Below are 24,794 nucleotides of genomic sequence, written 5' to 3'. Positions count from 1 at the left end.
AAGGTAAAATAACATTAAACATACACAAAACGTCCAATGAGCTCCCAGGAAACAAAGTTCGATTGCCATTCTGCAGTTACTACAATTCCAACCACAACCAGATGTTACCATCGCTGAAGAAAAAGTCAGGGTCAAAGCCTTCACCCTGAAGCCCAAAAATGATGCTTAAGAGAAGGAATAAGGTGAAGGATCTAGTACCCTAGAAATTAATTTCACACATTTCATAATTTTATGAGATTATCCACATAAAAAAAATTATGAAGCAATTATAAGTACTGAATACCTTGCTTTAAACAAAGACATAGTACTAAAGAAACTTGCTAAAAAATTTTTTCTATGTTAGAACCGTTCACAGAACAAAAATTTGTTTTTACGAGTATAATGAAGTAAATACTTATTTTTTAACATAACTGGTTTGGACACAGATAGGTATTTCTGAACCATTAATATCCCTTCTATGCGAGCAGTAGCCTCAGCTAGAGGCTAGAGTCTTGCTGCAGTCTTTGCCACCAGCCACCAGACCTAAAAGATACCCAAGTTCCATGCTCTCTCCTAACTGAAAAAAAGATTCCTTCTTCTTTGCTCAGTTGGCTTCACAATGGGAAAAGACTCAGAAGGTGCCTCCCAGATCTGGCCACAAGAGAAACTAGAAGGAGTCTTCGGCAGAGGTGAGTTGTTAGCCTCAACTCTCTACTCAGAGACTTCACCAGGCTGGCAACATGACTCACCAAGAATAACTACATGGATAACTAAAGGGTAACTAACAGGGACAACTACAAGGAAATTACAAGGATAACAACAAGGACAGCTACAGGATAAATAACAAGGACAACTGCAAGAATAACTAAAGGGTAACTACAAAGATAACTAACTAACAAGATAACTACAAGGATAACTAACACAGCCCCATTTAGTGGCGGAAGATTCACACCCATGTAGGCAAAGCTGTCAAAAATCAGAAAAATGCCATCAAGCCTGGTAAAACAGCAAGCACAAGAAAATGAACCTAAAACTTCAAAACAAAATTTGGTATCTTTATATATAAAAGCCTAATATGCTAAGTGTCCGACCGATTGGTCGACCATTCAGTCGACTGCTCGAACAGTCGCTATGACGTGTACTGACCACCAGGGGGCAGACGCTCCGACCGGTAGGTTAGCTTGCTGCTGGGGTTCAGCCGATTGGGACTGGGCGAGATGGGCTGGACACGCCCTGGAGCCAACCTCCCACGGTCCCTCCCCGGCCTCTAAAATATTTCTTCTAATTTCCTTTCAATGTGCACGAATTCGTGCACCAGGCCTCTAGTTAAAGAAATAAGCAAATAAAGATGCTTTTTAAATAGAACCAAAATTTCAACACAGCCAAGAAAGAGTTGTGCTTAGTTGCAAAGTAAGCAACTTTCTTACTATTCTTTCTGTGTTGTTCTAAGGTAGAACTCTCCTTTAGAACTGTCACCTAAGCAGTTCTTGTTTCTCAACAACTGAATTACTTTCAGTTTCTCTGACTTTTCTATTCCGTGACTGGAAGACTCCAGTGACATGAACATATTCCTCTAACACACACCCTGCATAGTGTTACTGGACACACTACTCAGGCTGAGTGGAGGAGCCTGTGCCTTCCCAGGACTCTGACTGCACAGGAGCTGCCCCACCCCGTTCCATTCTCAGTGCACGAGACTCCTGTGTGTGTGACCAAGACATCCACAGCTGCAATGTTACAGAGCCCTAGGCACCTCAGAGAACCTTGAGAGAAATAATCAATTACAGTTTGATTTTTAAAGTATAAAACATACATTTATTCAACAACTAGAAGATACAGTCCCTGTGATCATAGCCATGAGGGAAAAAATAGGTAAATAAAATCAAAGACTAGAAGAGACAAGAAGCAGTTCTTATGAGGGGTGGAAAACTGATGAAATTTACTTTCACTTCTAAATTTCTTGGTACACTACTAGGACAAGGCTGGATGGACATCAACATACCAACGTGATCCCCAAACTCCAGACATCAGAGCGGACATCATAGCCTTGTCGTGATGCACTTGGGTCTATTCTTTCCGGCTGGAACACAAAGGGAAGTCACAGTCAGTAATTAGTCACATGATTAAGAAGCAGGGAAAGGGAAGCAACAGCTGGGCAGGTGACCCAAATGCCAGCATAATCCTTACAGGAACCCATGTCTGGGGTCAGATTAAGAGTCATGGCTCTAGCCGGTTTGGTTCAGTGGATAGAACACTGGCCTGCAGACCAAAGGGTCCTGGGTTCGATTCTGGTCAAGTGCAACGTACCTCGATTGCAGGTTCCTTCCTGTCCCTGGCCCTGGTCAGGGCTCATGCAGGAGGCAACCACTCAATGTGTTTCTCTCACATCAGTGTTTCCCTATGTCTTTCCCTCTCTCTTCCATTTTCCCTAAAACCCAGGTGAGGATTAACAACAACAAAACAAACAAACGAAAAAAAAGTAGTAGAAAGCCAACATTAAAAACAACCAACAGAAAAAAAAAAAAAAAAGGAAAAAAAAGAAAACCTCAATAGTTTCCTCCCTAAAGGAAATACAAAGCAACTCTCCTATTTTCCCCCTAAGTACTCACAAGCACTTACAATCCTAAAGCTGAGAACAGCCAAAGGGAGAAATAGGAAGAAAACTAGAAAAATGTAAAAAATAAAGAAATGCAGGGTCAGCTTAGCAGCAAGTAGTGGCAAATGGGGGAAAAAAGACTAAGTTTGTTTCCGTGAATAAGGCCCTAATGTTATATATTGAGATACAAAAGCAAATATGAGCCAAATTATAATTATTTTACCCATTCTTCATCATAAAGCTAAATTTACCATTATTTCTATTAGTCATTTTAATCAAATTAAACATTGTCAATATAGTAATATATCACCCTATCATTTAAATAGCTAACATCATTTTTAGTAACTTCTGTGAAATTAGAGACCATTATCTACACAATGTGTCAGGGATGAGAACACCAGAGACAGAGACAGAGACAGAGATAGAGAGAGCGCGCGCACATCGGTGGCAGAGCAGACCATGGATCCTAAGACTGAGTAACTGCTGTTGAAAGGCGTGCCCAGAGAAGCATACCAGTTGGCTGAATTATACTCTACTAGAGGCCGGATGCACAAAAATTTGTGCACTCGGGGGGTTGGGGGGGAAGGGGGGTCCCTCAGCCCGGCCTGTGCCCTCTTGCAGTCTGGAACCCCTTGGGGGATGTCCACCTGCTGGCTTAGGCCCGCTCCCGGGGAATTGGGCCTAAGCTGGCATTTAGACATCCCTCTGGCAGCCTGGGAGCCCTTGGGGGATGTCCACTTGCCAGCGGGGAGCAGGCCTAAGCTGCAGTCAGACATCCTTAGCGCTGCTGAGGAAACAGGAGAGGCTCCCGCCACCACCGCTGTGCTGGCAGCCATCAGCCTGGCTTGTGGCTGAGCAGAGCTTCCCCTGTGGGAGTGCACTGACCACCAGGGGGAATCTCCTGCATTAAGCGTCTGCCCCCTGGTGGTCAGTGTGTGTCATAGTGACCAGTCATTCCCAGTCGTTCTGCTGTTAGGGTCAATTTGCATATTACCCTTTTATTATATAGGATAGAGGCCTGGTGCACGGGTGGGGGCCAGCTGGTTGGCCCTGAAGGGTGTCCCGGATCAGGGTGGGGGTCCTGCTGGGGTGCCTGGCCACCCTGGGTGAGGGGCGGATGGCTGTTTGCAGGATGGTCAAGGCCCCCAGTGGGGACCCTCACCCCATGGGGGTGTGGCCAGCCTGGGTGAGGGGCTGATGGCCTTTTTCAGGCTGGCCACGGCCGTGGGCTGGAAGCAGGTATCTGGGATTTATTTAACTTCTATAACTGACACTTTGTTGCCTTGGTCCGGCTTGAAGCCCCTCCTTGAGCGGAAACCACGGTGGCTGGAAGCAGGTATCTGGGATTTATTTATCTTCTATAACTGAAACTTTGTAGCCTTGAGCGGAGCTCAGGGCCGGCAGGACAGGCAGGAAGCTTGGCTTCCTCCATCGCCGGGGCAACTCAAGCCTCCTGCTCGCTCCAGCTCCGTGGCCACCCAGCTCCGTGGCCACCGCCATCTTTGTGACGAAGTGATGGTTAATTTGCATATTACTATTTTATTAGCTAGGATCACTGTTGGCAACCACTAGTTTGGACACCTACATAGTTTGTTTTGAACATGAGTACTGTGGCTGCATAAATTTTCATTGTAAGCTACTTATTATTCATGAGCCCAGACACTTAAGTTACATGATAACTTGCAGAAATTTGTACATTAGGGATGCAAATGATTTTTGCCTAATAACCTCAAAAGCTATTTCCAATCTTGGCATGACAAAAATCTTTGAAGATATGACAAGAGCTAGAAACCTCAAAGTTAGCAATTGATAAGCTCATCACAATAAAATTTTATATTTCTGTAATTGAGCCAAAAATATGTAAAATTTAAAGACAAATGACAACTTTTGAGAAAACTATACTATATAATAAAAGGCTAATATGCAAATCGACCAAACAGCGGAATGACCGGTCGCTATGACATGCACTGACCGCCAGGGGCAGACGCTCAACGCAGGAACTGCCTCCTGGTGGTCAGTACACTCCCACAGGGGGAGCGCCACTCAGCCAGAAGGCTGGCAAGCACAGCAGCAGTGGCAGGAGCCTCTCCCACCTCCGCAGCAGCACTAAGGAACAGCAAGCTGGGCAGTAAGGAACAAGGGGTCCCAGATTGCAAGAGGAATGTCTGACTGCCAGCTTAGGCCCCTGAGGGTCTGGACTGCGAGAGGGTGCAGGCCCGTTCCCCCCACCCCAACACACAAATGTCACGCACCGGGCCTCTAGTGTAACATAATTCTCCTTATATTTTATATCAACATAAAAGATTAACATTCTAATAAAAATGGACAAAGGATAATGCATTAAAGTGGTCAAATATAAGGAAAAAAGGCAAGCCCTAGTTGGTTTGGCTTAGTGGATAGAGCGTCGGCCTGTGGACTGAAGAGTCCTGGGTTCAGTTTCGGTCAAGGGCACATGCCTGGGTTATGGGCTTGATCCCCAGTACAGGAGGCAGCCAATCAATGATTCTCTCTCATCATTGATGTTTCTTTCTCTCTCTCTCTCTCTCTCTCTCTCTCTCTCTCTCTCTCCCCCTCTCCCTTGCTCTCTGAAATCAATAAAAATGTGTTTAAAAAGCATTTAAAAAAAAAAAGAAATCATGAATTTATACCCAAGATTACGTGGGGTAGTTGTTTTTTAACATTCAAAAATAAGCAATTCAAACTGCTAAAGAAAAAGTACTGGTTACTCAAGTGCAAATCTACATTTCCAAAGATGACAGCACTTTTAACAATAGTTGCTTATTAAATTTGACTTCTGTGAAGTCAAAATTCTCAGGGATTGTATCTTTATACCTTCAGCCATCTCAGTATAACTCACAGAGAATGGTGGCCTTCGGTGGTTTTTAAACAACTTTACTGAGATGTAATGCACATACCATACAATTCACCCACTTAAAGTATACAAGGCAATGGCTTTTATATAGTGACAGATATTTGTATCCATGACCAGAGTCTATTTTAAAATATTTCCTCACCCAGCACCCTCTGGATATCATCACCACCCCCCCCCCCCCCCCCCCCCCCAAAGGTCTAAATAACAACTAATCTGCTTTCTGTAGCTACAGGCTTCTCTATTCTGTACTTGCATATGAATGGAATCATATGGTATGTGGTCTTTAGTATCTGGCAGTATTGAAGATGGCATCCAGCATTCCTAGTATAGGACTGTGGTCCCTGGTCCAGGAGGAGGAAACAGAGCAGACCTTACTCATAAAGAATTGTGTTTATATGTTCTATCCTGTCTGGGAAAGATGCAAGGTGCCTGCCTTCGTTTTGCCTAAACTGGAACTCACTCAAGGCAGAAAAGCAATGGACATTCCTTGAAAACTATTTAAGGCAAATGAATAACCCATATATATATATGCCTGGTGCAAGAAACTGGGATTGAGGCATACATTAGAGCAGCAGTTCTCAACCTGTGGGTCGAGACCCCTTTGGCGGTCGAACGACCCTTTCACAGGGGTCGCCTAAGACCATCCTGCATATCAGATATTTACATTACGATTCATAACAGTAGCAACATTACAGTTATGAAATAGCAACGAAAATAATTTTATGGTTGGGTCACAACATGAGGAACTGTATTTAAAGGGCCAGAAGGTTGAGAACCACTGCATTAGAGTATCAAACGCTAGGAGAGCCTTGCCGGTATGGGCTCAGTGAATAGAGCATCGGCCCACACTCCGAAGGGTCAAGGGCACATACCTGGGTTGCAGGTTCAATTCCCAGCCCCGATCAGGGCTCTTGTGGGAGGCAACCAACCCATGTGTCTCTCTCACATCAATGTTTCTCTCTCTCTCTCTCCCTCCCTTCCATTCTCTCTAAAAATCATTGAAAAATATATCCTCGGGTCAGGATTAGCCAAAAAACAAAAACAAGATACAAAAGAAAGCATGGGAGAAAAATTGAAGGATTGAAGGGTAGAGATTCTTTGGGAAATTGGCTATTCAAAATTACTGTATATATTGAGAAATTTAGAAAGCCATGTACTAGTATATACCCAGGGCAGGACACAAAAGACCGAAAAGACCCAAAACTTTAACTTCTGGCTTAGGACAGTGATGGCGAACCTATGACACACGTGCCAGAGGTGACACGCGAACTCATTTTTTTGGTTGATTTTTCTTTGTTAAATGGCATTTAAATATATAAAATAAATATCAAAAATATAAGTCTTTGTTTTACTATGGTTGCAAATATCAAAAAATTTCTACATGTGACACGGCACCAGAGTTAAGTTAGGGTTTTTCAAAATGCTGACACGCCGAGCTCAAAAGGTTCGCCATCACTGGCTTAGGGCAAGTAGGAAGTGAAAGTTAAGGCAGATTTGTAAGTGACCTGGCTACGGACTGAAGGAGAGTCTCAACACAAAGCCAATCTGCAAAAACTGGAATAGTTGTTTTGGTTTTTCCCCCTTTGTTTTCTTTGTGAAAAAAATGTTTTGGAGCCTGGTATCGCGCCCTCCCCCACCCTGCACCCCAAAAGAAATCTGTCAAAACACTAGCTGAGTCCTGGCCAGCACTGCCCAGTGGTTAGAGGTTAAACTGGTAACCTCTTGGTGCACAGGACACTCAATCCACTGAGCCACACTGGCTGGGCTGCTAAATAATTTCTTTACCAGACATTTTGAAAATCTAAATTGTCAAACAAAGGGGGGAAAGTGAATACCATTTTTTCAGCCTGTATACAAGTGGAAAATGAAAATTATACCCTGAAGAATTAAGTTCTTTTGAAACCAAAGGGAAAGAGAAAGCAGAATATGAATGAATGAATGAATAAATGCTTTTAAATTTGTTGAACAAAGATCAAAGGAAGTACACACATCAACAATTTCTCACTATTGATTAGATATAATAACTTGATTAGATTTTCATGCCTGATAGGCTTGCACATATTTTAAACAAAGGTTATGTCAGGGTTTGAGAAATGACCCAGGTAAATAGATGAACAAAGTTCATGAAGTACTGCTATGAAATGCATTATTTCTATTACTGATTAAGACTATCTTACAGGTGTGCACGTTTCCAGACCATGTGAGCACACCCTTCTACGTAGAAGTAAAGATATCTGCCTTGCTGCCTGGCTCCCGAGTATGTTTTGTGTTCTACCAGGACCCCTGAATTTGGGGGCTCACCTTATTTCTTACAATTTGGGGGCTTGTCTGGGATACCGTTTGTCGTCACAGGGAAATTGGACCCCTCCCCTGAGGAGGTGCGCCCCGCTGCCTAGTTGTGGCGGCCTCGGTGAGGAGGGACAGCCATCACACCTGGGCCGACTATGAGCTCAGGATCGAAAGTCAGCCAGCAAAGCAGGAAGGGCCCAAGCAAGACCCGCGGCAATCAGGTTAGAAGGCCTCCTGACCCAAAGCCCTCTTGAGTTTCCAGTTCATGGCCATCGACCAGAAGACTATGTTTGTTCTAATCAAGATTTGGAAGCGAAGCAAGTTGGAACCCTCCTGGAGAGGACCCTACCTGTCATGCTTACCACAGAGACTGCTGTTCAGACTGGAGAGCGAGGTTGGACCTATCACACATGGGTTAAGGGCAGACACACCTCAACTTGATCGGCCATACCAGGACATATCCCCTTGAAATTGACACTAAAAACTGTGAGCTGTCTTAATAACCATCATTGTACTGGGCTCTATTTGCTTTAGGAGTCTGGCAAATTGCAGGGGCTTACAATGTGGGCTGGAGAAATGTGTACAATCTGGATCATGCTTACCCAGTTAAGTTACTCATTACAGATAACTTGAATGACTTGGATATTTCAGCCTTTAGTCAAAAGATTGGCTAGGACTAGATATAGGAGTAGACGTCACAGGACAAGATCCCCTAGGCCACTGCCACCACCATGCAAATAGAAGTAGGATATAAGGGTACGAATGCCTGGGTGGAATGGATTAGATATTCTGTTCACACCCTAAATAAAAGCTACTGTTACGCTTGCACGGCAGGAAGGCTAGAGACCCAAGTGGTCCCATTCCCATTCGAATGGACCTCAGACAGTAACAGGATGGAAGGTGTGCTTGCCTTATACCAGGAAGAAACAGCCTGGGGAAACGCTTCCTGTAAGACTCTCTCCCTGTTGTTCCCATCCAACAGAGGTAAAGAGCAAGGACCCCCCAAAACGATCCGGCCTCGTCCTCCGACATAAACTATGCCTCCTGCCTCTCAAGGGGCGGGGACAGTGCTTGGAGTTCAGAGAAATGTATCCGGATGCGTAAACGGCCGAGTATCCTCAGAAGCCCATCGTGCTGCACTGTCGGTACCCGTGCTGATGTCTGGTGGTGTCATGGGGACCCTGACTTGGGCCTTGCCCAGCATTTGGAGTGGACCTTGTGCTCTGATACAATTGGCTATCCCTTTCACATTGGCACATCGTAAACCTTTTTCAATGGACAGACAGCCCAGGAAGAGGAGAGAGTCCAGGGGGCTCCTTTGATCCCCATATGCACACAGATCCCACTGGGGTTCCAGGAGGAGTCCCAAGGAGTCTAAGGCTAGAAATCAGATTGCTGCCAGGTTTGAGTCTGTCCTGTGTTGGTGGCCACTGTGAACAAGAATGCGGTAGAATAATTATATTTACTAGAACCAGCAAAGGCTTGTTAACTATGCTCGAGATGCAGCTAAAGGGATAGCTGAACAGCTAGATGCCAGCAGCAGGATGACCTGGGAGAACAGGTTGGCTTTGGATCTGATTCTGGCAGAAAAAGGAGGAAGATGTGTAATGTTGGAGTCAGTGCTGCACATTCATCCCTGACAACACAGCGCACGGACCGTCACTGAGCCTAAGGCATTGGCAGCTTTAGTGACGGGTGAGCTGGAGCCTGCGATCGAGGGTCCTTTCTCTGATGCACTAGAGCGACGGTGTCCACACTCACCCCTTTGATTAGAAGTTACAGAGATGGGATGTCACATCATCCCATGTGTGTGGGGGGGTCTTATCCAAAGACTAATTGAAACCACATTGACCAAACAGCAAATTAGTCTCCTTCTAGAGCAGTGGTTCTCAATCTTCTGGCCCTTTAAATACAGTTCCTCATGTTGTGACCCCCAACCATAAAATTATTTTCATTGCTACTTCATAACTGTAATGTTGCTACTGTTATGAATCGTAATGTAAATATCTGATATGCAGGATGGCCTTAAGCACCCCCTGTGAAAGGGTCGTTCAACCGCCAAAGGGGTCGCGACCCACAGGTTGAGAACTGCTGCTGTAGAGCATGAAAGTCAATGAATGTCAGCCGAGTTTTAAGAAAAGAGTTTAAATAAAGAAAAGGGGAGAACTATGAGAAGAAACAAGTCATCTTTTCTTTTCTTTTCTTTTTTTTTTGATTGAACAAGTCATCTTTTCTGTCAAAAAGCAGTGTAGACAGCCGTCATTTTGGACTGCGTGACTTGGCAGCCACCAAGTTGGCCACATGGCTTGCAGCTCCCCCGGGGCCACCATCTTGAAATGGCAAAGGCCAACCCCTCCCGTTGAATTAGCCAATCGGGAAAGACCGTGCGCCTGAGCTCCAATCAAGAGTGAGGGGCAGGTCACGTGCGTCAGGGATTATAAAGCTGAGCAGAGCACCTGCTGGGTGTGTGTGCGCTTCCAGACTATGTGTGCACATCCTTCTATGTAGAAGTAAAGATACGGGCCTTGGAAAAAAAAAAAGAAAGAAAGACTACCTTACAAACTAACACAGACAGGCTTCTATCCTGTAAGAAGAAGAGGTAAAGATAGAGAAACTGAAGTTACTTTTTAGAAGCCTCTTCAAGTTGGAGGATACCAGAGGGAAGGGTGAGAGGATCCTGGGTGAAGGAATCCTTCGAAAATAAAGATTATAAATTACTCCTTTGGGGAAGAAAAACAGAAAACATTTTGAGGATATGAGTTTCTATTTTACAAATGTTTCAAGTGCTTAAAAAAAAAAAAAGCAATTAGTGAAATAACCTAGCATTATGTTCTTGCAATGTGATGCAACATAAAGTACACCTCATCTATGAAGCATCCATACCAAAAAAATGTAGTCTGAAACTAATCATGAGAACAATCAGACAAATCCAGTATGTAGACATTTTAAAAAACACTTCCAGAAATGTCAAAATCATGAGGAAGAACAAAAAAAAAGAATGGTCTAGACCAGTTTAGATTAAAATGCAAAAATGTAACAACTAAAAGTAATGTATTATGTATCTTGATGTGATCCTTACTAACAGCTATAACATACATTTATTTTGGACAATTGGGAATTTTGACCTATAAACTGTATATTAGATGATACTATGAAATTCTTGTTAACTTTTTAGGCTTATGTTTTAGGTATGGTAATGATATTGTGGTTACACAGATGAATGCCCTTTTCTTGGGAGGATGTGCTGAAGTGTCTAGAATGAAATTCATCATATCTGTAACTTCCTTTCAAATGGTCCAGAACGAACACACACACACACACACACACACACACACACACACACACACACCTAAATGTACATATACAGGGGTAGGCAAAAGTAGGTTAGCAGTTGTTCGTATAGAAAATATGTAATACAAGAATAAATAATAATACAAGAATAAATAATACAAGAATAAACTCTGCATTTCATGCACTCAAAACTGTAAACGTCCTTTTGCCCACCTCTGTCTATGTTTATGTGTATGTGAATAAATACAGACTTCCCTAGATGAGGAGGTAGGGAAGTGACAAGATGTTAACAACTGGTTTATGAGAAAACTTAAGTTTAAACTCTACACTTTGTACACTTTCTATGATAAATATAATCTAAGAAATCACAATTCCTATAGACTAGACAAGGTGCATTGCTGATATCTTCTGTCAAGATACATTAAGAAAGTCAAGTTACTCAGAGGCTTGTAGGATGAATGCTGATTATATTCTTGTCCACTCATCCAAGCCTCAGAAGACTGGAATGGACAGAAATGCTTCATTCAGTCCAGTCAAGATCAGAGGCAGAGTTTACCATCAGCCTGCTTCCTTTAAAGCTGAAGCAGGTCAGCAGGAAGAGAAAAGTTTGTCCCTCCCAGGCCTTGAACCTTACTTACTTCTACACAGAAACCGAAAGTCTACTTCTTTCTAAAAGTTACCTGAATGCAAGTATCAGCTATAACAGGGCTGCAACTGCACCTTTAACATCCACATAAATCAAATATAATTCTTAACCAATGTTACACAGCAAAAACACTTAGTCAACCTTAGTACTGAGACAAGCCCTAAAAGTACAAACAGTTTACACTTAATTCTCAGGGCATGATTGCTAAATGTGTAAATTATATGAATTCCCAAATACTCCATATTTTAATTTATTTTCTTGCTTTTGATCTGGTTGTTCCATTTATCCCTAATTATCATGATGAATGCAAGATCATCCAAATCTCCCCAAGACTCTGCCTAGACAGTCACCATCTACAAAGTCCGAAGTCTAAATGAAGGTATCTTTTTGTAACAATTAACATACACACACACACACACACACACACACCCCTCTGACATTTTCATTTGTGGAAAAGGTGACATAAAAAGATATAACAAAATAAAAACAAGGTATTGAAAGCAAAAATTCTAAAATAGGGTTAATAATGGAAAATTTTCAAATACAATCATTTTCAAATGCAATGACCAAAGTACAGGCAACAAAACATACATAAAAAAATGCATGTAATCCTGTGCATTCAACTATTTATAGGCTGAGAGAAAAGTGAAAAGAAAAAAATTTACTTTTAAATAACACTGAAAATACAATGTATTCAGGTTTTTAAAATCAGTGTACATAAGTGTAGCACTGAGCCTGCCTATCCACAAACAAGATAAAAAAGTTGTAACATGTAGCTTATGATGTTACTTACTTTTCTATTGCTTACAGCACTGGGTTTGGAAATGTGTAAATCAAGAAAGAAGCTAACAATTAAAAGGAGAGAAAAACTGTATTCAGCTCATAGCTAATCTAAAATTTAAAAGTCCTAAAGACGGAAACAGAAACTACTGATGAGAAGGACTGCTTTAATAACGACGCAAAACCAGTCCCCAAAGAACCACAGCCACGGTAAGGAAGACACCAACACACTAGGAGAATGTTTACAATACAGACACTAAATTTGTAGTGTATGCAGCACTGGGATAAGATGAGGATGACGGGCGGGGGCATGCTTGGAGAGGTCAATGCGGGGGAAAGGAGACATGTAATACTTTTAAAGAATTAAAAAAAAAAAAAAAAAGATGAGAATGACCTGTGCAGAAGGATAGTGGAGCTCTGTCTCCCTGAAGGGAAAGAGACTCCAGGTTGGCAAATACTAAGGCATCTTTCTTGCATTTGTTAGTGTGCTTCGTCCCCCTCTAAAGAGATCAACAGTATACAAAACAAAGCCTCAGATTTATAGATATACTGAGTTCTACCATGAACTTGAGTCTTCCATTCTTCTCTAGCTGGAAATAGTACCACTTAATGGCCAGGACACATTATCAACATGTCCAGTGGGGGACTTGCAGGAAGCAGCCAATCCTATTACAGTCAAGATAACATATGGAGTGCTAAAAACTCAGAGCGGCCTGCTGAGCACTAACGATCTAGTTGATTAGTAGAGTCAGAGAAGACCACAAGCTAAGTACCAAAGACGAACAGAGTAAGACAATCAAACAGGAGTTCACTGGGACAATTTTGCAACATTTCATGGAGCAGCTAGAACCTGAATTTGGTCTTTAGGGAAGAGAAAAGGATTGTAGCCTGGTGAGACTGCATGACCGACCAATGGCAGAGTCCTCAGGTACAGCACCAAAGGCGGTCTCCCACTGCAATGACCGTCAGGCTTCTAAAAGGGCTGGGCCTTTCACTTACTGCCATGTACGGCCTACACCCAGCATCTCTGGTCTTGGCAATAGAGTCCACAAGCTGTCCGCTGATGCCAAAGTCACAGAGTTTAATATTTCCACTTCTGTCCAGAAGGATATTGGAAGGTTTGATATCTGAAAGAGACAGGTACCATTCAGTGTAAAAGTAATCAATCAAATGAGCTACATTCTAAAGTACTTTAAGTAAAAATACTGAAAAACCTTAGACAACATAAGTGATCAAGTCCTTAATATTCAGATGTATGAGAAGATGAGAAATACGAAATTTCTCTGAAGACCGATGCTTAAAAACTCAGTATCAAAAAATACTACAGCCCTACCCGGTGTGGCTCAGTGGATAGAGCATCAGCCTGCGAAATGAAAGTTCCCAGGTTCAATTCCGGTCAAGAGCACATGCCTGGGTTGTGGGCTCGATCCCCAGTGGGAGACTTGCAGGAGGCAGCCAATCCATGATTCTCTCTCATCATGGATATTTCTAGCTCTCTCTCCCTCTTCCTTCCTCTCTGAAATCAATAAAATTATATTTTTTAAAAAAACTACAAGTGTATTAAAAAAATACTATACAATACATTTAGGCATTCTATTATGTTGTTTTGTTCTCATCAAGGGACATATTCATTTACTTGCTTCAAATTCATTACTTAACAGTCAAACTATAAAGAATGAATTTAACCTATAAGAGTATACTAAGCTACTGTACAATATGTGTCAAAGACTATGTGACACTAGGGACCGCTTTAGCTGTTACTACCCTGAGGATGGAGCCAATAGATTAAGGAGGGCACAGCCTAAAGAAGGAGCGTGAACTCTAACCAAATTGTGCCAGGACTTTATTACCACAGAGAATGCATTTCCTTGGAGTTTAAGCCAGTTATCAGAATTTTCTGTAACCTGTAATCAAAGCACTCTACCTGTAGCAAAAAAAAAAAGCTAACTAATTTGAAGTGATAAAAAGACTGCTATAAACTCATCATTTTATTTACTAATAGGAAAACAAAAGTTATTTCTGAAGACTTTCCCTTTTATCTTACTCCTCCTCAGGCACTGCCTTAGTGCTTTTCTGTGATACCTTGAGTATTCCTAAGGTATTTGAATCGCTCTACGGTAAAGGCAATCCATAATAATAAAAGTATAATATGCTAATTAGACTGGACGACTTTCCGGACAAAGCTGGGGCTGTGAGGGAAGCCCGGGTCCCAGGTGCTGGTGGCCAGAGGGAAGCCCGGGGCCCGGGTGCCAGAGGGAAGCCAGTGCCGGCAGCCGGAGGAAGGAAGGCCTACTCTTGCACGAATTTCGTGCATCGGACCTCTAGTCTATATATATAAAAGCCTAAGCAACCGTTGCAACTGTTGCAACCATTATGACTGGCCGGTGGCTATGACGTGCACTGACCACCAGGTGGCAGACACTCAACACAGGATCTGCCCCCTGGTGGTCAGTGCGCTCCCACAGCCAACCTCCCGCAGTCCCTCCCCCGGGCCAGCCAGCCCCAATTGGCCCCCATCGCCGGCCAGGCCGAGGGACCCCACCCGTACATGAATTCATGCACCAGGCCTCTAGTACTCTCATAATTGCAGAACACAGCAAAAAGGGAGAGAAAAACCCCAAAACAAGAACAAGATGAACTATGAGAGGAACAAAATAATTTTGTTTAGGGACCTAATCCTACATGATTTTAGGCCAAAAAGGAAATTAGGAGCCTACCTAATATTATTTTAACATAAAATAATGAAGAAAAATTCATTATTTTATGTTAAAAATATCAGGTAGGCAAAAATAAATGAATTATTTTGATGTTTAAGGTTAACTAATTTCTGGACCAGAGTCAACCCCAAACTAAAATTACTTAAATAAATGTCCCAATTACTAATTTCTCTAACCACTAGAAACTATGATACTTAGAATTCAAGGTTTTGCACTTCTCTGAATATGACCTTTGACTTTCCTACTTATTTACTATCAGGATGAATCACACACTGTCACATATTGTCTTAGGTCTGTCATGATACCAGAGCAACTATTTAGTCTATGTGCTGAATTAAACTCGGGATTCCCACTGTCATGCAATAGGTCTACATCAAATGTTTAAAATTTTTGAATGTGTGTTTAATAAGGACAAGATCACTATTCTCACAAATACAAATGCTTTATAGCAATTCCAGTTAAAGGAATCTCTGATTGCAGCACTTCACAGGGACAGTAGTGTGCCTGCAACACACAAGGCAGTTACCCTCTGATTCTCCTTTGACTGCCCACAGGACCACCTTCACGCCTTAGTAGTATACAAGAGAAACACTAATTATCTATCGGCAAATGAATAATAACTTTTCAACTAAGAATAATAAGAATTTACAGCAAAATCTCCTTCAATTACTAAGCCAAACATATTAATAAGGTAGACTAAAATCTATAGACCCCCAAAGGGAAAAAACCCTAATAGTGAAGTTTTAGGATACATATAGGTTTTGCTTGAAAGTGGCACTGTAATTTTCAATATTTTTTCCCTATTAAGGAATAGTTGTTCTATAAAAAATAATTCTGTACCCACCTCTGTGAATGATTTTCAAGTTTTCCTTTAAGTGGTTTAGTGCTTTCACAGTCTGTGGAGAAAAAGCAGAGATGGGATAAACAATTTCCTTTTAATCAAACAGCACAACAGTTTATCTTAAGTAACAGCCCACATAGCCCATTGCATTCTTGTAAGCTTAATGTTTCAACATCCTGTGCAATTTTTGTTAACTGAAGATGCTGAATGTTGATTTTAAATTTAAAAACTTAGTTGCCCTGACAGCTAAAAAGAAAACCCTGTAAACTTACAATTTTTTAGTAAGTCATTAACAAGTTGTATAATATTTCTTATATCTTCAAACTCTTCAAGAATAGAAATATGTAGTATAGGAAAAGTCCAACAGGCTGAATCCATTATCAACCCTGACTTAGTTAAGTTCTTCTAAAGTCTCAGTTTCTCACAATTATTCACCCTCATTGGGTGCTGAGCCTTCAAAGTAACTTTTGCAGAGCCATGTGTCTCTAATGTCTCAAACAGTCAGGCTTGCGAGTTCATGGAGTTATTAATTAGCAAGAAGAGATTAATCGACCTGGCTGGGTGGCTCAATTGGTTGGAGCGCCATCCCAAAGGTTATGAGTTTGATTCCCATTCAGGGCACAAGCCTAGGTTGGGAGTTCAATCTCCAGTCTGGTAGCAAACAGGAAGGCAACTGACCAATGTTTCTCTCACATCAAAGTTTCTCTCTCTCTCATTCTAAAAATCAATGAGCATATCCTCAGGTAAGAATTTAAAAAGAGAGATTTAAATCAAAGTAATTTTAAATGTTGTGCTTAATATACAAGGTGATCACCAAGACTAGAAACATAGGCAAATATATAATACATTATTTATTAGTATACATACACAACACATATTTCATTATACAATAAAATAACTTTATCTATGTTTTCTAACTTCATAATCACCTTGTACAGTGGTTAAAAACAAGATTCTGGGATTAGGCTGCCTGGGCTTAAAGCATTTACCAGTTAAAATTATATAAACTTCAAAGCAAATTAATTGCTCAATCTCTCCATATTTCAGATCTGTCATCTGTAAACAAGTTACATTATTTACCATAGAGAGTTGCTATGAAGATAAAATGTCATAAGATCTTGGCCTGATATAAATAAACATTCAATAATCACTAGCTGTTTTCATTATGCTACTATTGTTTCTATGAATACTAACAAATTCCAAGATAATACTGGCTTTGGTATACTGGAGACAGATGACTAAATTGATCAATATAAAATTTCCTAGACCAGTCAGAATAATTAACAAGTTTCTAGTAAAACTCTGCTTCTTTTTATAAAATATATGTAAGGGTATATATCTTAACATTTAGCTAATTAAACATTTAATTTTAAGCATTAAATAATTTAAAACATTAACAAGAGACCTGTAACTTTTAAACTAATGTTTAAACTAACATTAAACATTAATGATTAAGTAGGATAAAATGCAATGGACAGACAACCTATGCTGGATATGAGGATGCAGGAAAGGGAGAGTAGGGAAATTAAATGCAACTAGGTAGCTTACAGCTTCCTATAAAATTTAGTTGACATATCCACTACGCCAGATTGTGATCAGAGTCTCAGGGGTTTCTAAGAATCTTATTAATTTTACGCTATCACAGAAAATTATTTTCAGAAAAAATAATTATGAACAACCTTTGTCAACTAAAAGATTCAAAGCAAGAAAGGAAATAATCATGACCCCACTTTCAAGACTATAAAAACATAAGTAAAAAAGTACCTCTTTTTGTTTTGGTATTCAGGTAAAAGTGAATTGACCAAATAAGCAATAATGCTGGTTACTGAAATTGCTGGTCAAAAATTTAAATAGTTTAGTCTGCATAGCCCAACTCTTAAACCACGAAGAGTTTTAATTAAGAGACTTCAAGGATACTGCTGTGATTCTGATTAATTTAGGCATAAGCATGATAATACATATTTAAAACATATTAAAAATAGTTAAACCAACAGTGGAAAAGGGAACATATTTAAAAATAGTTAAACCAACAGTGGAAAAGGGCACAGAAAATTGCTTGTTCTAATCTTACTGACAGCACAATCTTTTGTGCTACAGACCACATTTTGAAAATAGTTCTTTATGATTGTGTCAATTACCCCACAGAAGTGGTTCAGTCTCTGTCCCTTTACCAGTGATCCTCCAGGAAAGTCAGTAAAATTCTGTGAAGGATATCTGGGCATGTGCATTCAAATGCCAGCAGCATCTTTACATGAGCACATAGAGAATGAACAATTTGAAAACCAGGTACTTACTGCTAAAGTGATTTTGCCTAAAATTTCTTCTGGAATAACATCATCTAATACACTATATACATATTTGTAAAACTTATCAAACGAGGTAGACATGAGTTCCATACAGATCCAACAGTCACCCTATAAAATAACAAATATGTTACTCTTATACATCATATTATGTACCATTTTTCCTTCACTTAAAACAGAAATACAATTAACAAAAAAGCAAACTTCATTTAAAAAAAAAATCTTGTAGAAATTTTTCGTTCCTTATTAAAGCTCTGGACAGAACATTCTCCTCATGCTTAAACACAAACTGATTTGCCCAATTTTCCCCACTCTTAATTGTAAAGGCAGGAACAGTCTTACATAGAAAACTTTTGAGCTTTATACAAATTTCAAATATTGCCATAATTAAATATACAAATAGAAAACGTGGAAAGCTGTTCATTCTCACTAACAAAGAAAATAGATTACAGTTATCTTGATATACTATAAAAACTTCTTAATAAGTAAATAAAATAAAAGAGAGACAGAAGAAAATACATAAAGCAAACCCAATGCCTCAAAAGTTATTGCTCAAATGCACCTTCTCTGGAGCAGTTTACAAGTCATCCCACTCTCAGCAACCCCTTGCCTTGCCTTGCCTTGCTGTTCTTTGAATGACCCGTATCATCTTTTAGTATAAAATATAACTTATTTATTTTATTATGTTTTTCATCTACATTCCCTACACTCCACCAGGACAGGGGCTCAATGAACATTCCTTAAATGAATGAATGCTGGCTATAATTAAACTGAATCATTCAAAAACTGATGGCAGCATTATAGAGGGTTTTAAAACAGTCTGAAGGCAACTGGACAATAAAGCAAGAGAAATAAAAGTATTTATACCCTTTGACAGAATTATGACTGGGATCTAACTTAAAGAAACAGTCCAGAAATTACAAAAACAAAAACAAACTAGAAACCACTGAACTATCCCACAAGAGGAAATGGTACATCATTAAAGGAATTATCTAAAATTAAATTATTTTAAAATGATACAGTTCATGAGAGGTATGCATGAGCAAAATGCAGACCCTAAGTAATACCATGATTATAACACTACTAGAGGCCCGATGCACGGATCCATGCACCAGTGGGGTCCCTCGGCCTGGCCTGCGGGGATCGGGCTGAAACCAGCTCTCTGACATCCCCCGAGGGGTCCCGAATTGCGAGAGTGCGCAAGCCAGGCTGTGCGCTGGGCCTCTAAGATGCATATAAGATCTTTGGTTAATCTCTTCCCACCCTCCCCTCTATCCCCTCCCCTCTGAGATTCATCAGTCTGTTCCATGTTTCCATGCCTGCAGTTTCCGCTCCTGCACTGAGCACCTGCCCCCTACCGGTTGGACGGTCACTTGGGCTTTTATATATATAGATTAAAGTATTTGCACACATGAACAAGTACTACAAAGAGTGAAAACAACTATCAGGATGATACAAAAAAATTACCTAAAAATTATTTTGGCCCTGACCGGTTTGGCTCAGTGGATAGAGTGTCGGCCTGCAGACTAAAGAGTCCCGGGTTCAATTCCAGTCAAGGGCATGTACCTTGGTTGCGGGCACATCCCCAGTAAGGATAAAATATATTTAAAAAAATAAAAATAAATAAAAATTATTTTGTATGTTGTCACTAATCTATGGATCCAGCTGTACCCTCCGAAACTTTCCACCACTAATCTTCCCCTCATGCCTGACCTACATTGGTTAGAGATGAATGCCCCTAAAAGGACAATGGCTTGCCGAGAACACGGCTATTAGTGATATAGCCATAAATAGAATCCAGTGTACTTAACTCCCTTCTCCTATCAACACCTACAATGCAAGGACACCAACCTTGTAAGAAGAGAGGGCCTATGCTTCGAGGACACAGGTGAGCACAGCGCTCTCACAACAGGACCACCTACTGGAGCACGCATGTAGCCCAGGGCTTCGGAGAATACTTATGGTAAAGCATACTTGACATGAACTTTTACTTCTATTTCTTTTTTTTAAGTCTCTTCTCTCTCTCTCTCTTTTCATTTTGAGTGCTTTTACAGAATGACTCTCACAAAAGATTGAGTAACACCCTTCACTCAAAACACACACTTGAATTAATTTAGTCTAAAGACATCATCTCAATAGATTTACTAGAATTTTTACTACACTTAACTCATCTACTTAGAAAAACAGTAAGGAAGGAATTGAACATCAGTAGTGTAGTGAAGCAGAAAGACCACTGATATTAGAGTCTGCAGGCCTGACTTAGTACCCAGACTCTCCCACTTTCTGCTTATATAAGATTGGGCTCCTCAATTCCTCATCTAGGAAATGGATCACTCCACCATCCTCAATGAACTGTGATAAAGATCAAAGGAGCTAACATATGCAAAACACAAAATAAAGTGCCTGGTATGTGGTAAAAACTATAGCTAAGAAAATAAAGGGAGGAGAGGGACGGGTGGAAAAATAGAAAGGCAACCAAAAGAGAAAGAAAAATATGGGAACCAGGGAAGTGAAGGTAAGAAGTAAATGAAGGACTAAGGATGAGAAGAGCAGGCACAAAGGAGCAATTCGCATTAGAGAGGAAGATGTCTATAGTTTCTAAGGCACATAACCTAATGTAAATTTCTTATTTCTTCCGGTAGTTCCTTTTGGCCATAACTGAGAATAGGCAACATTTAAAAAAAATAAAAAGGAATGGCCTGAGCTGCCTCAAAAACCAGGGACGGCAGCATAGCTCTCATGTTCACATGAAAGACAAAATGGCCAGGTGACCAAAATACAAAATCAGAAATTACTGAATGTGGATTTACTGAAAGAAAGGGGGGGGGGGGGAAGGGGGGGGGGGGGGGGACAATGAAAAATTGAACTACTAAGATCGAGATAAGGGTTCCTAAAGACAAAATCTAGATAAAACTAATAACATCCTTATGTATCACCAGTAACCACTTAGAAAAATGTTTACAGAGACACCACTAACAATAAAAAGGAAACCTATAAAACACCTAAGAATTTATCTTACAAAAGAAGCAAAACATTTACAAAAACAAGTATGAAATGTTACTAAAGGACATAACAATCTGACTAAATACAGAGGAAAAGCATGCTTACAAATGTGAAGACTCAACATCATAAAGATGCCAAATTCCCCCCCAAAGTAACCTAAGAATTTAGTTAGATTCTAATCAAAATTATCATGCACCAGGACAAGCTTATCCTAAAACTTATGTAGAAAAGTAGAGCCAAGCATAGCTCACACAATTTTTAAAAAGGGGGACTGATCTACTAGACAAAGACCTTTATATAAAACGTTCACAATAAAAGATGGTGGTATTAATATGGGGGCAGGGTAAATATGCCAGTGGATCAGATTGAAAACCCGTGCACCTAGGCAATTGGATTTATGACAGATGTAGCAAAGCAAGCAGTGACAAAAGGATGGACTAGTCCATGAATGCTGCTGAGACCAGTAGCCTTCCATACACAAAAAATGTTAAATTAGGCCATTACCTCAAGTTATGCACAAACAAAAACACAAAAACTCCCAAATGTAATTTTTGAAAAACAAACGTTTAAAACATTTTTGTTTTGAAAGTCTAAGACTTCAGGGTGGGGAAAAAATTTCTTCCCATACACGTATATATGTGAAAAGAATAAATCACAAAGAGTAAGACCTGTCAACTTTAACTCCACTATCATGAATATTTTTGTCTGATAAAGGATACCATACCAAAAGTTCAAAAATAAGACAAGAACATCTTTTTGGATGTAAAGAAACAAAGGATACCCTGGATAATAAAGCATATGCTGAATTAATCATGAATAGACAAAACTTAATAGAATAATGGCAAAGGTATATGAAGAGGCAAGTCACAGAAAAGAAAACCTGAACACACAAGTAAAAAAATTCTGTACTTCACCAGTGATTAGGTAAATGTAATTTTAAAAGTAAGATACCACTTCAAACCCACCTGACTGCCCAAACTGAAACATTTAATAGTACCAGATACTAGCAATGCGACCTGTGACAACAAATGCACATGTCCCACCCCAGCTAACACTACATATCCCAATCTTCCATGTAAAGTAGGGCGGCCAATGAAATGTCAGCGCAAAGGGTTGCTGATTCCAGGGTAGCCCTTTTAGTTCTTCCTTCTTCTCTTCCCACCTGTGGCCATGACAGCTGTACTCTAGGAGCCAACTTGGACCATGAGGCAATCTTAATCATGAAAACCACACACTAGGTACACCACTATCAGTCTCCAGTGTTGACAATTGAGTTCAATTCCTGACAGAGAAATTACCATTCTGACTAGTAGGAATATGAGTTAGTATAACATAGAAATACAACAACATCCACTAAAGTTGAAGATATTCATTATCATTTAACCTAGCAACTGGATTTCTAGGTATGGATTCTACAGAATCTGTAACCTAAGTTGTCAAGGAAACATGCAAAAGGAAGTTCATTTTTACTTTCATAATTGCAAAAAATTAGAAACTACCAACATTAAAATTATTAAACATTTAAAAAGTGGTATATTTACTCATCAGAATATTACAGAGCTGTTCAAATAAATTAACCAAATCTATACAGGATGGGGCAAAAGTAGGTTTACAGTTGTTCATAGGGTAAATAATACAATAAATAATACAAGAATAAACTCAGTTTCGTGTACTCACAACTGCAAACCTACTTTGCCCCACCCTGTATTAGAGATCTCTATTTACAGGGACAAATTTTGAATACTATGCTATGGAAGATACAAACAGGATGATTCCACCTAGGTAAACTTGGAAAATACATAAAGCAATACTATGTATTACTTAGGGGGGGAATACATATATGGAAAGCCTAAATAAAAACAAATTGAAGGAAGCATTAATTTCAAGGTAGTGTTTAGATTGGGAGATTAAAAGGGGAAATGGGATGGGGACTTCTATTGTATCTATAATTTAAACACAAATAAAGAGCAAATATGCCAAAATGTTCATCTGTGATGAGGCTACACTGCTATTCCATGCAATTTTCTGTATGTTTGAAATATTTCATAGTTTTTTTAAAAAGTAAGAACTACCTTAAGAAATGAGCAAAATAAACCAAATAGAAAAAAAGAAAATGAGTGACCAGAATAAAAAAATTAAATTAGAAAACAGAAAAACAAAACAGAAAATTAATGTAACTGAATGTTGAATCACTTAAACATTAATAAATTTGAGCCAGGCGGGTGTGGCTCAGTGGTTGAACACTGACCTATAAACCAGGAAGTCACGCCTGATTCCAGATCAGAGCACATGCCCAGGTTGTGGGGGATATGCAGGAGGCAGCTGACCAATAATTCTCTTTCATCATTGATGTTTCTAACTCTAACTCTCTCTCCCTCTCTCTTCCTCTCTGAAATAAAAAAAAAAATAAATTTTAAAAATAAAATAAATTTGATAAATCTCTAGCCAGACTAATCAGAAAAAAACAGAGAAGGTACAAATTACCTACATCATGAACGAGAGAGGGAGAGGGAGGAAACATCACTATAGATTCTACAAATATTAAGATGATAATAAATAACTATCATAAATAATTCTATGCCAATTAATGTGACAATTTAGATGAAAGGGTCAAATTTCTTCAAGGAAATTTACCACCCAAGATCACTCGAGAAGAAACAGATACCTTGAATAGAGTTCTATCTTTGAAAGAAATCAAATTTGTAGTTCAACATCTTCCCACACAAAAAAATCTCCATGTTCAAATGGCTTCATTGGTGATTTCTATCAAATATTTACAGAAGAAATAATACCAATTCCATAAATTCTTCCAGAAAACTGAAAATGGGGTAATATTTCCCAACTCATTCTATAAAGCTAGCATTACACTGATACAAAGCAAAAAAATAAATAAAACCATTATAAGAAAATTACAGATGAATTTCTCTTATGGTATGTATATAAAACTTTAAATAAAATTTTAGCAAATTTAACAATATATAAAAAAAAAATACATAATAATCATGTGGTTTTAACCCAGAAAGACAAGGCTGGTTTAACATTTGAAAAGCAATCCATGTAATTTACCATATTTTAAAAAGAAAAATTTAGGAGAAACCAAGATGGCAGCATAGGTAAACACCTGAAATTGCTGCCTCACACAACCACTTCAAAACTACAACTAAAGACAAAACAGACATCACCCAGAACCACAGGAAGGCTGGCTGAGTGGAAATTCTACAACTAGAAGGAAAGAGAAAAGCACACTGAGACTCAGGAGGTGCAGAAGTAAAGTGCAGAGGTACGGAGGCACGCAGAAAGGGCTGGCAACAGAGGACGCCGGTGTCTTTTTCAATCGGGGGGGAGACACAAGCTTCCGACGGCCCTGACTCCAGTTCCAGGCGAGTCTCTGGGGACCCAGACTCATATGGGGAGAAACTGGACTGTCTGGCAGCAGGCGGAACTCGAGGGCAGCTTTCTCAGAGGTGCTTGCAGCGA

General features: G+C 39.9%; 1 protein-coding gene across 1 annotated transcript in view; it reads right to left on the bottom strand.

Annotated features, from left to right (window-relative positions):
- MAP2K4 (mitogen-activated protein kinase kinase 4) overlaps positions 1 to 24,794 on the bottom strand; it is a 115,305-nt gene that overhangs the window by 5,215 nt on the left and 85,296 nt on the right. Inside the window, exons 8-11 of the mRNA XM_014547010.1 lie at positions 18,306 to 18,425; positions 16,015 to 16,066; positions 13,453 to 13,580; positions 1,982 to 2,059 (exon numbers count right to left, since the gene is read on the bottom strand). Of these exons, the coding sequence (XP_014402496.1) occupies positions 1,982 to 2,059; positions 13,453 to 13,580; positions 16,015 to 16,066; positions 18,306 to 18,425 (378 nt within the window). The remainder of the gene's footprint in view (positions 1 to 1,981; positions 2,060 to 13,452; positions 13,581 to 16,014; positions 16,067 to 18,305; positions 18,426 to 24,794) is intronic.

The sequence above is a fragment of the Myotis brandtii genome, unplaced genomic scaffold, assembly GCF_000412655.1.
Source record: "Myotis brandtii unplaced genomic scaffold, ASM41265v1 scaffold461, whole genome shotgun sequence".
Classification (NCBI taxonomy): Eukaryota; Metazoa; Chordata; class Mammalia; order Chiroptera; family Vespertilionidae; genus Myotis; species Myotis brandtii.
Note: the sequence above shows the minus strand (reverse complement) of the source record. Positions and strands in the feature narration are given on the sequence as shown.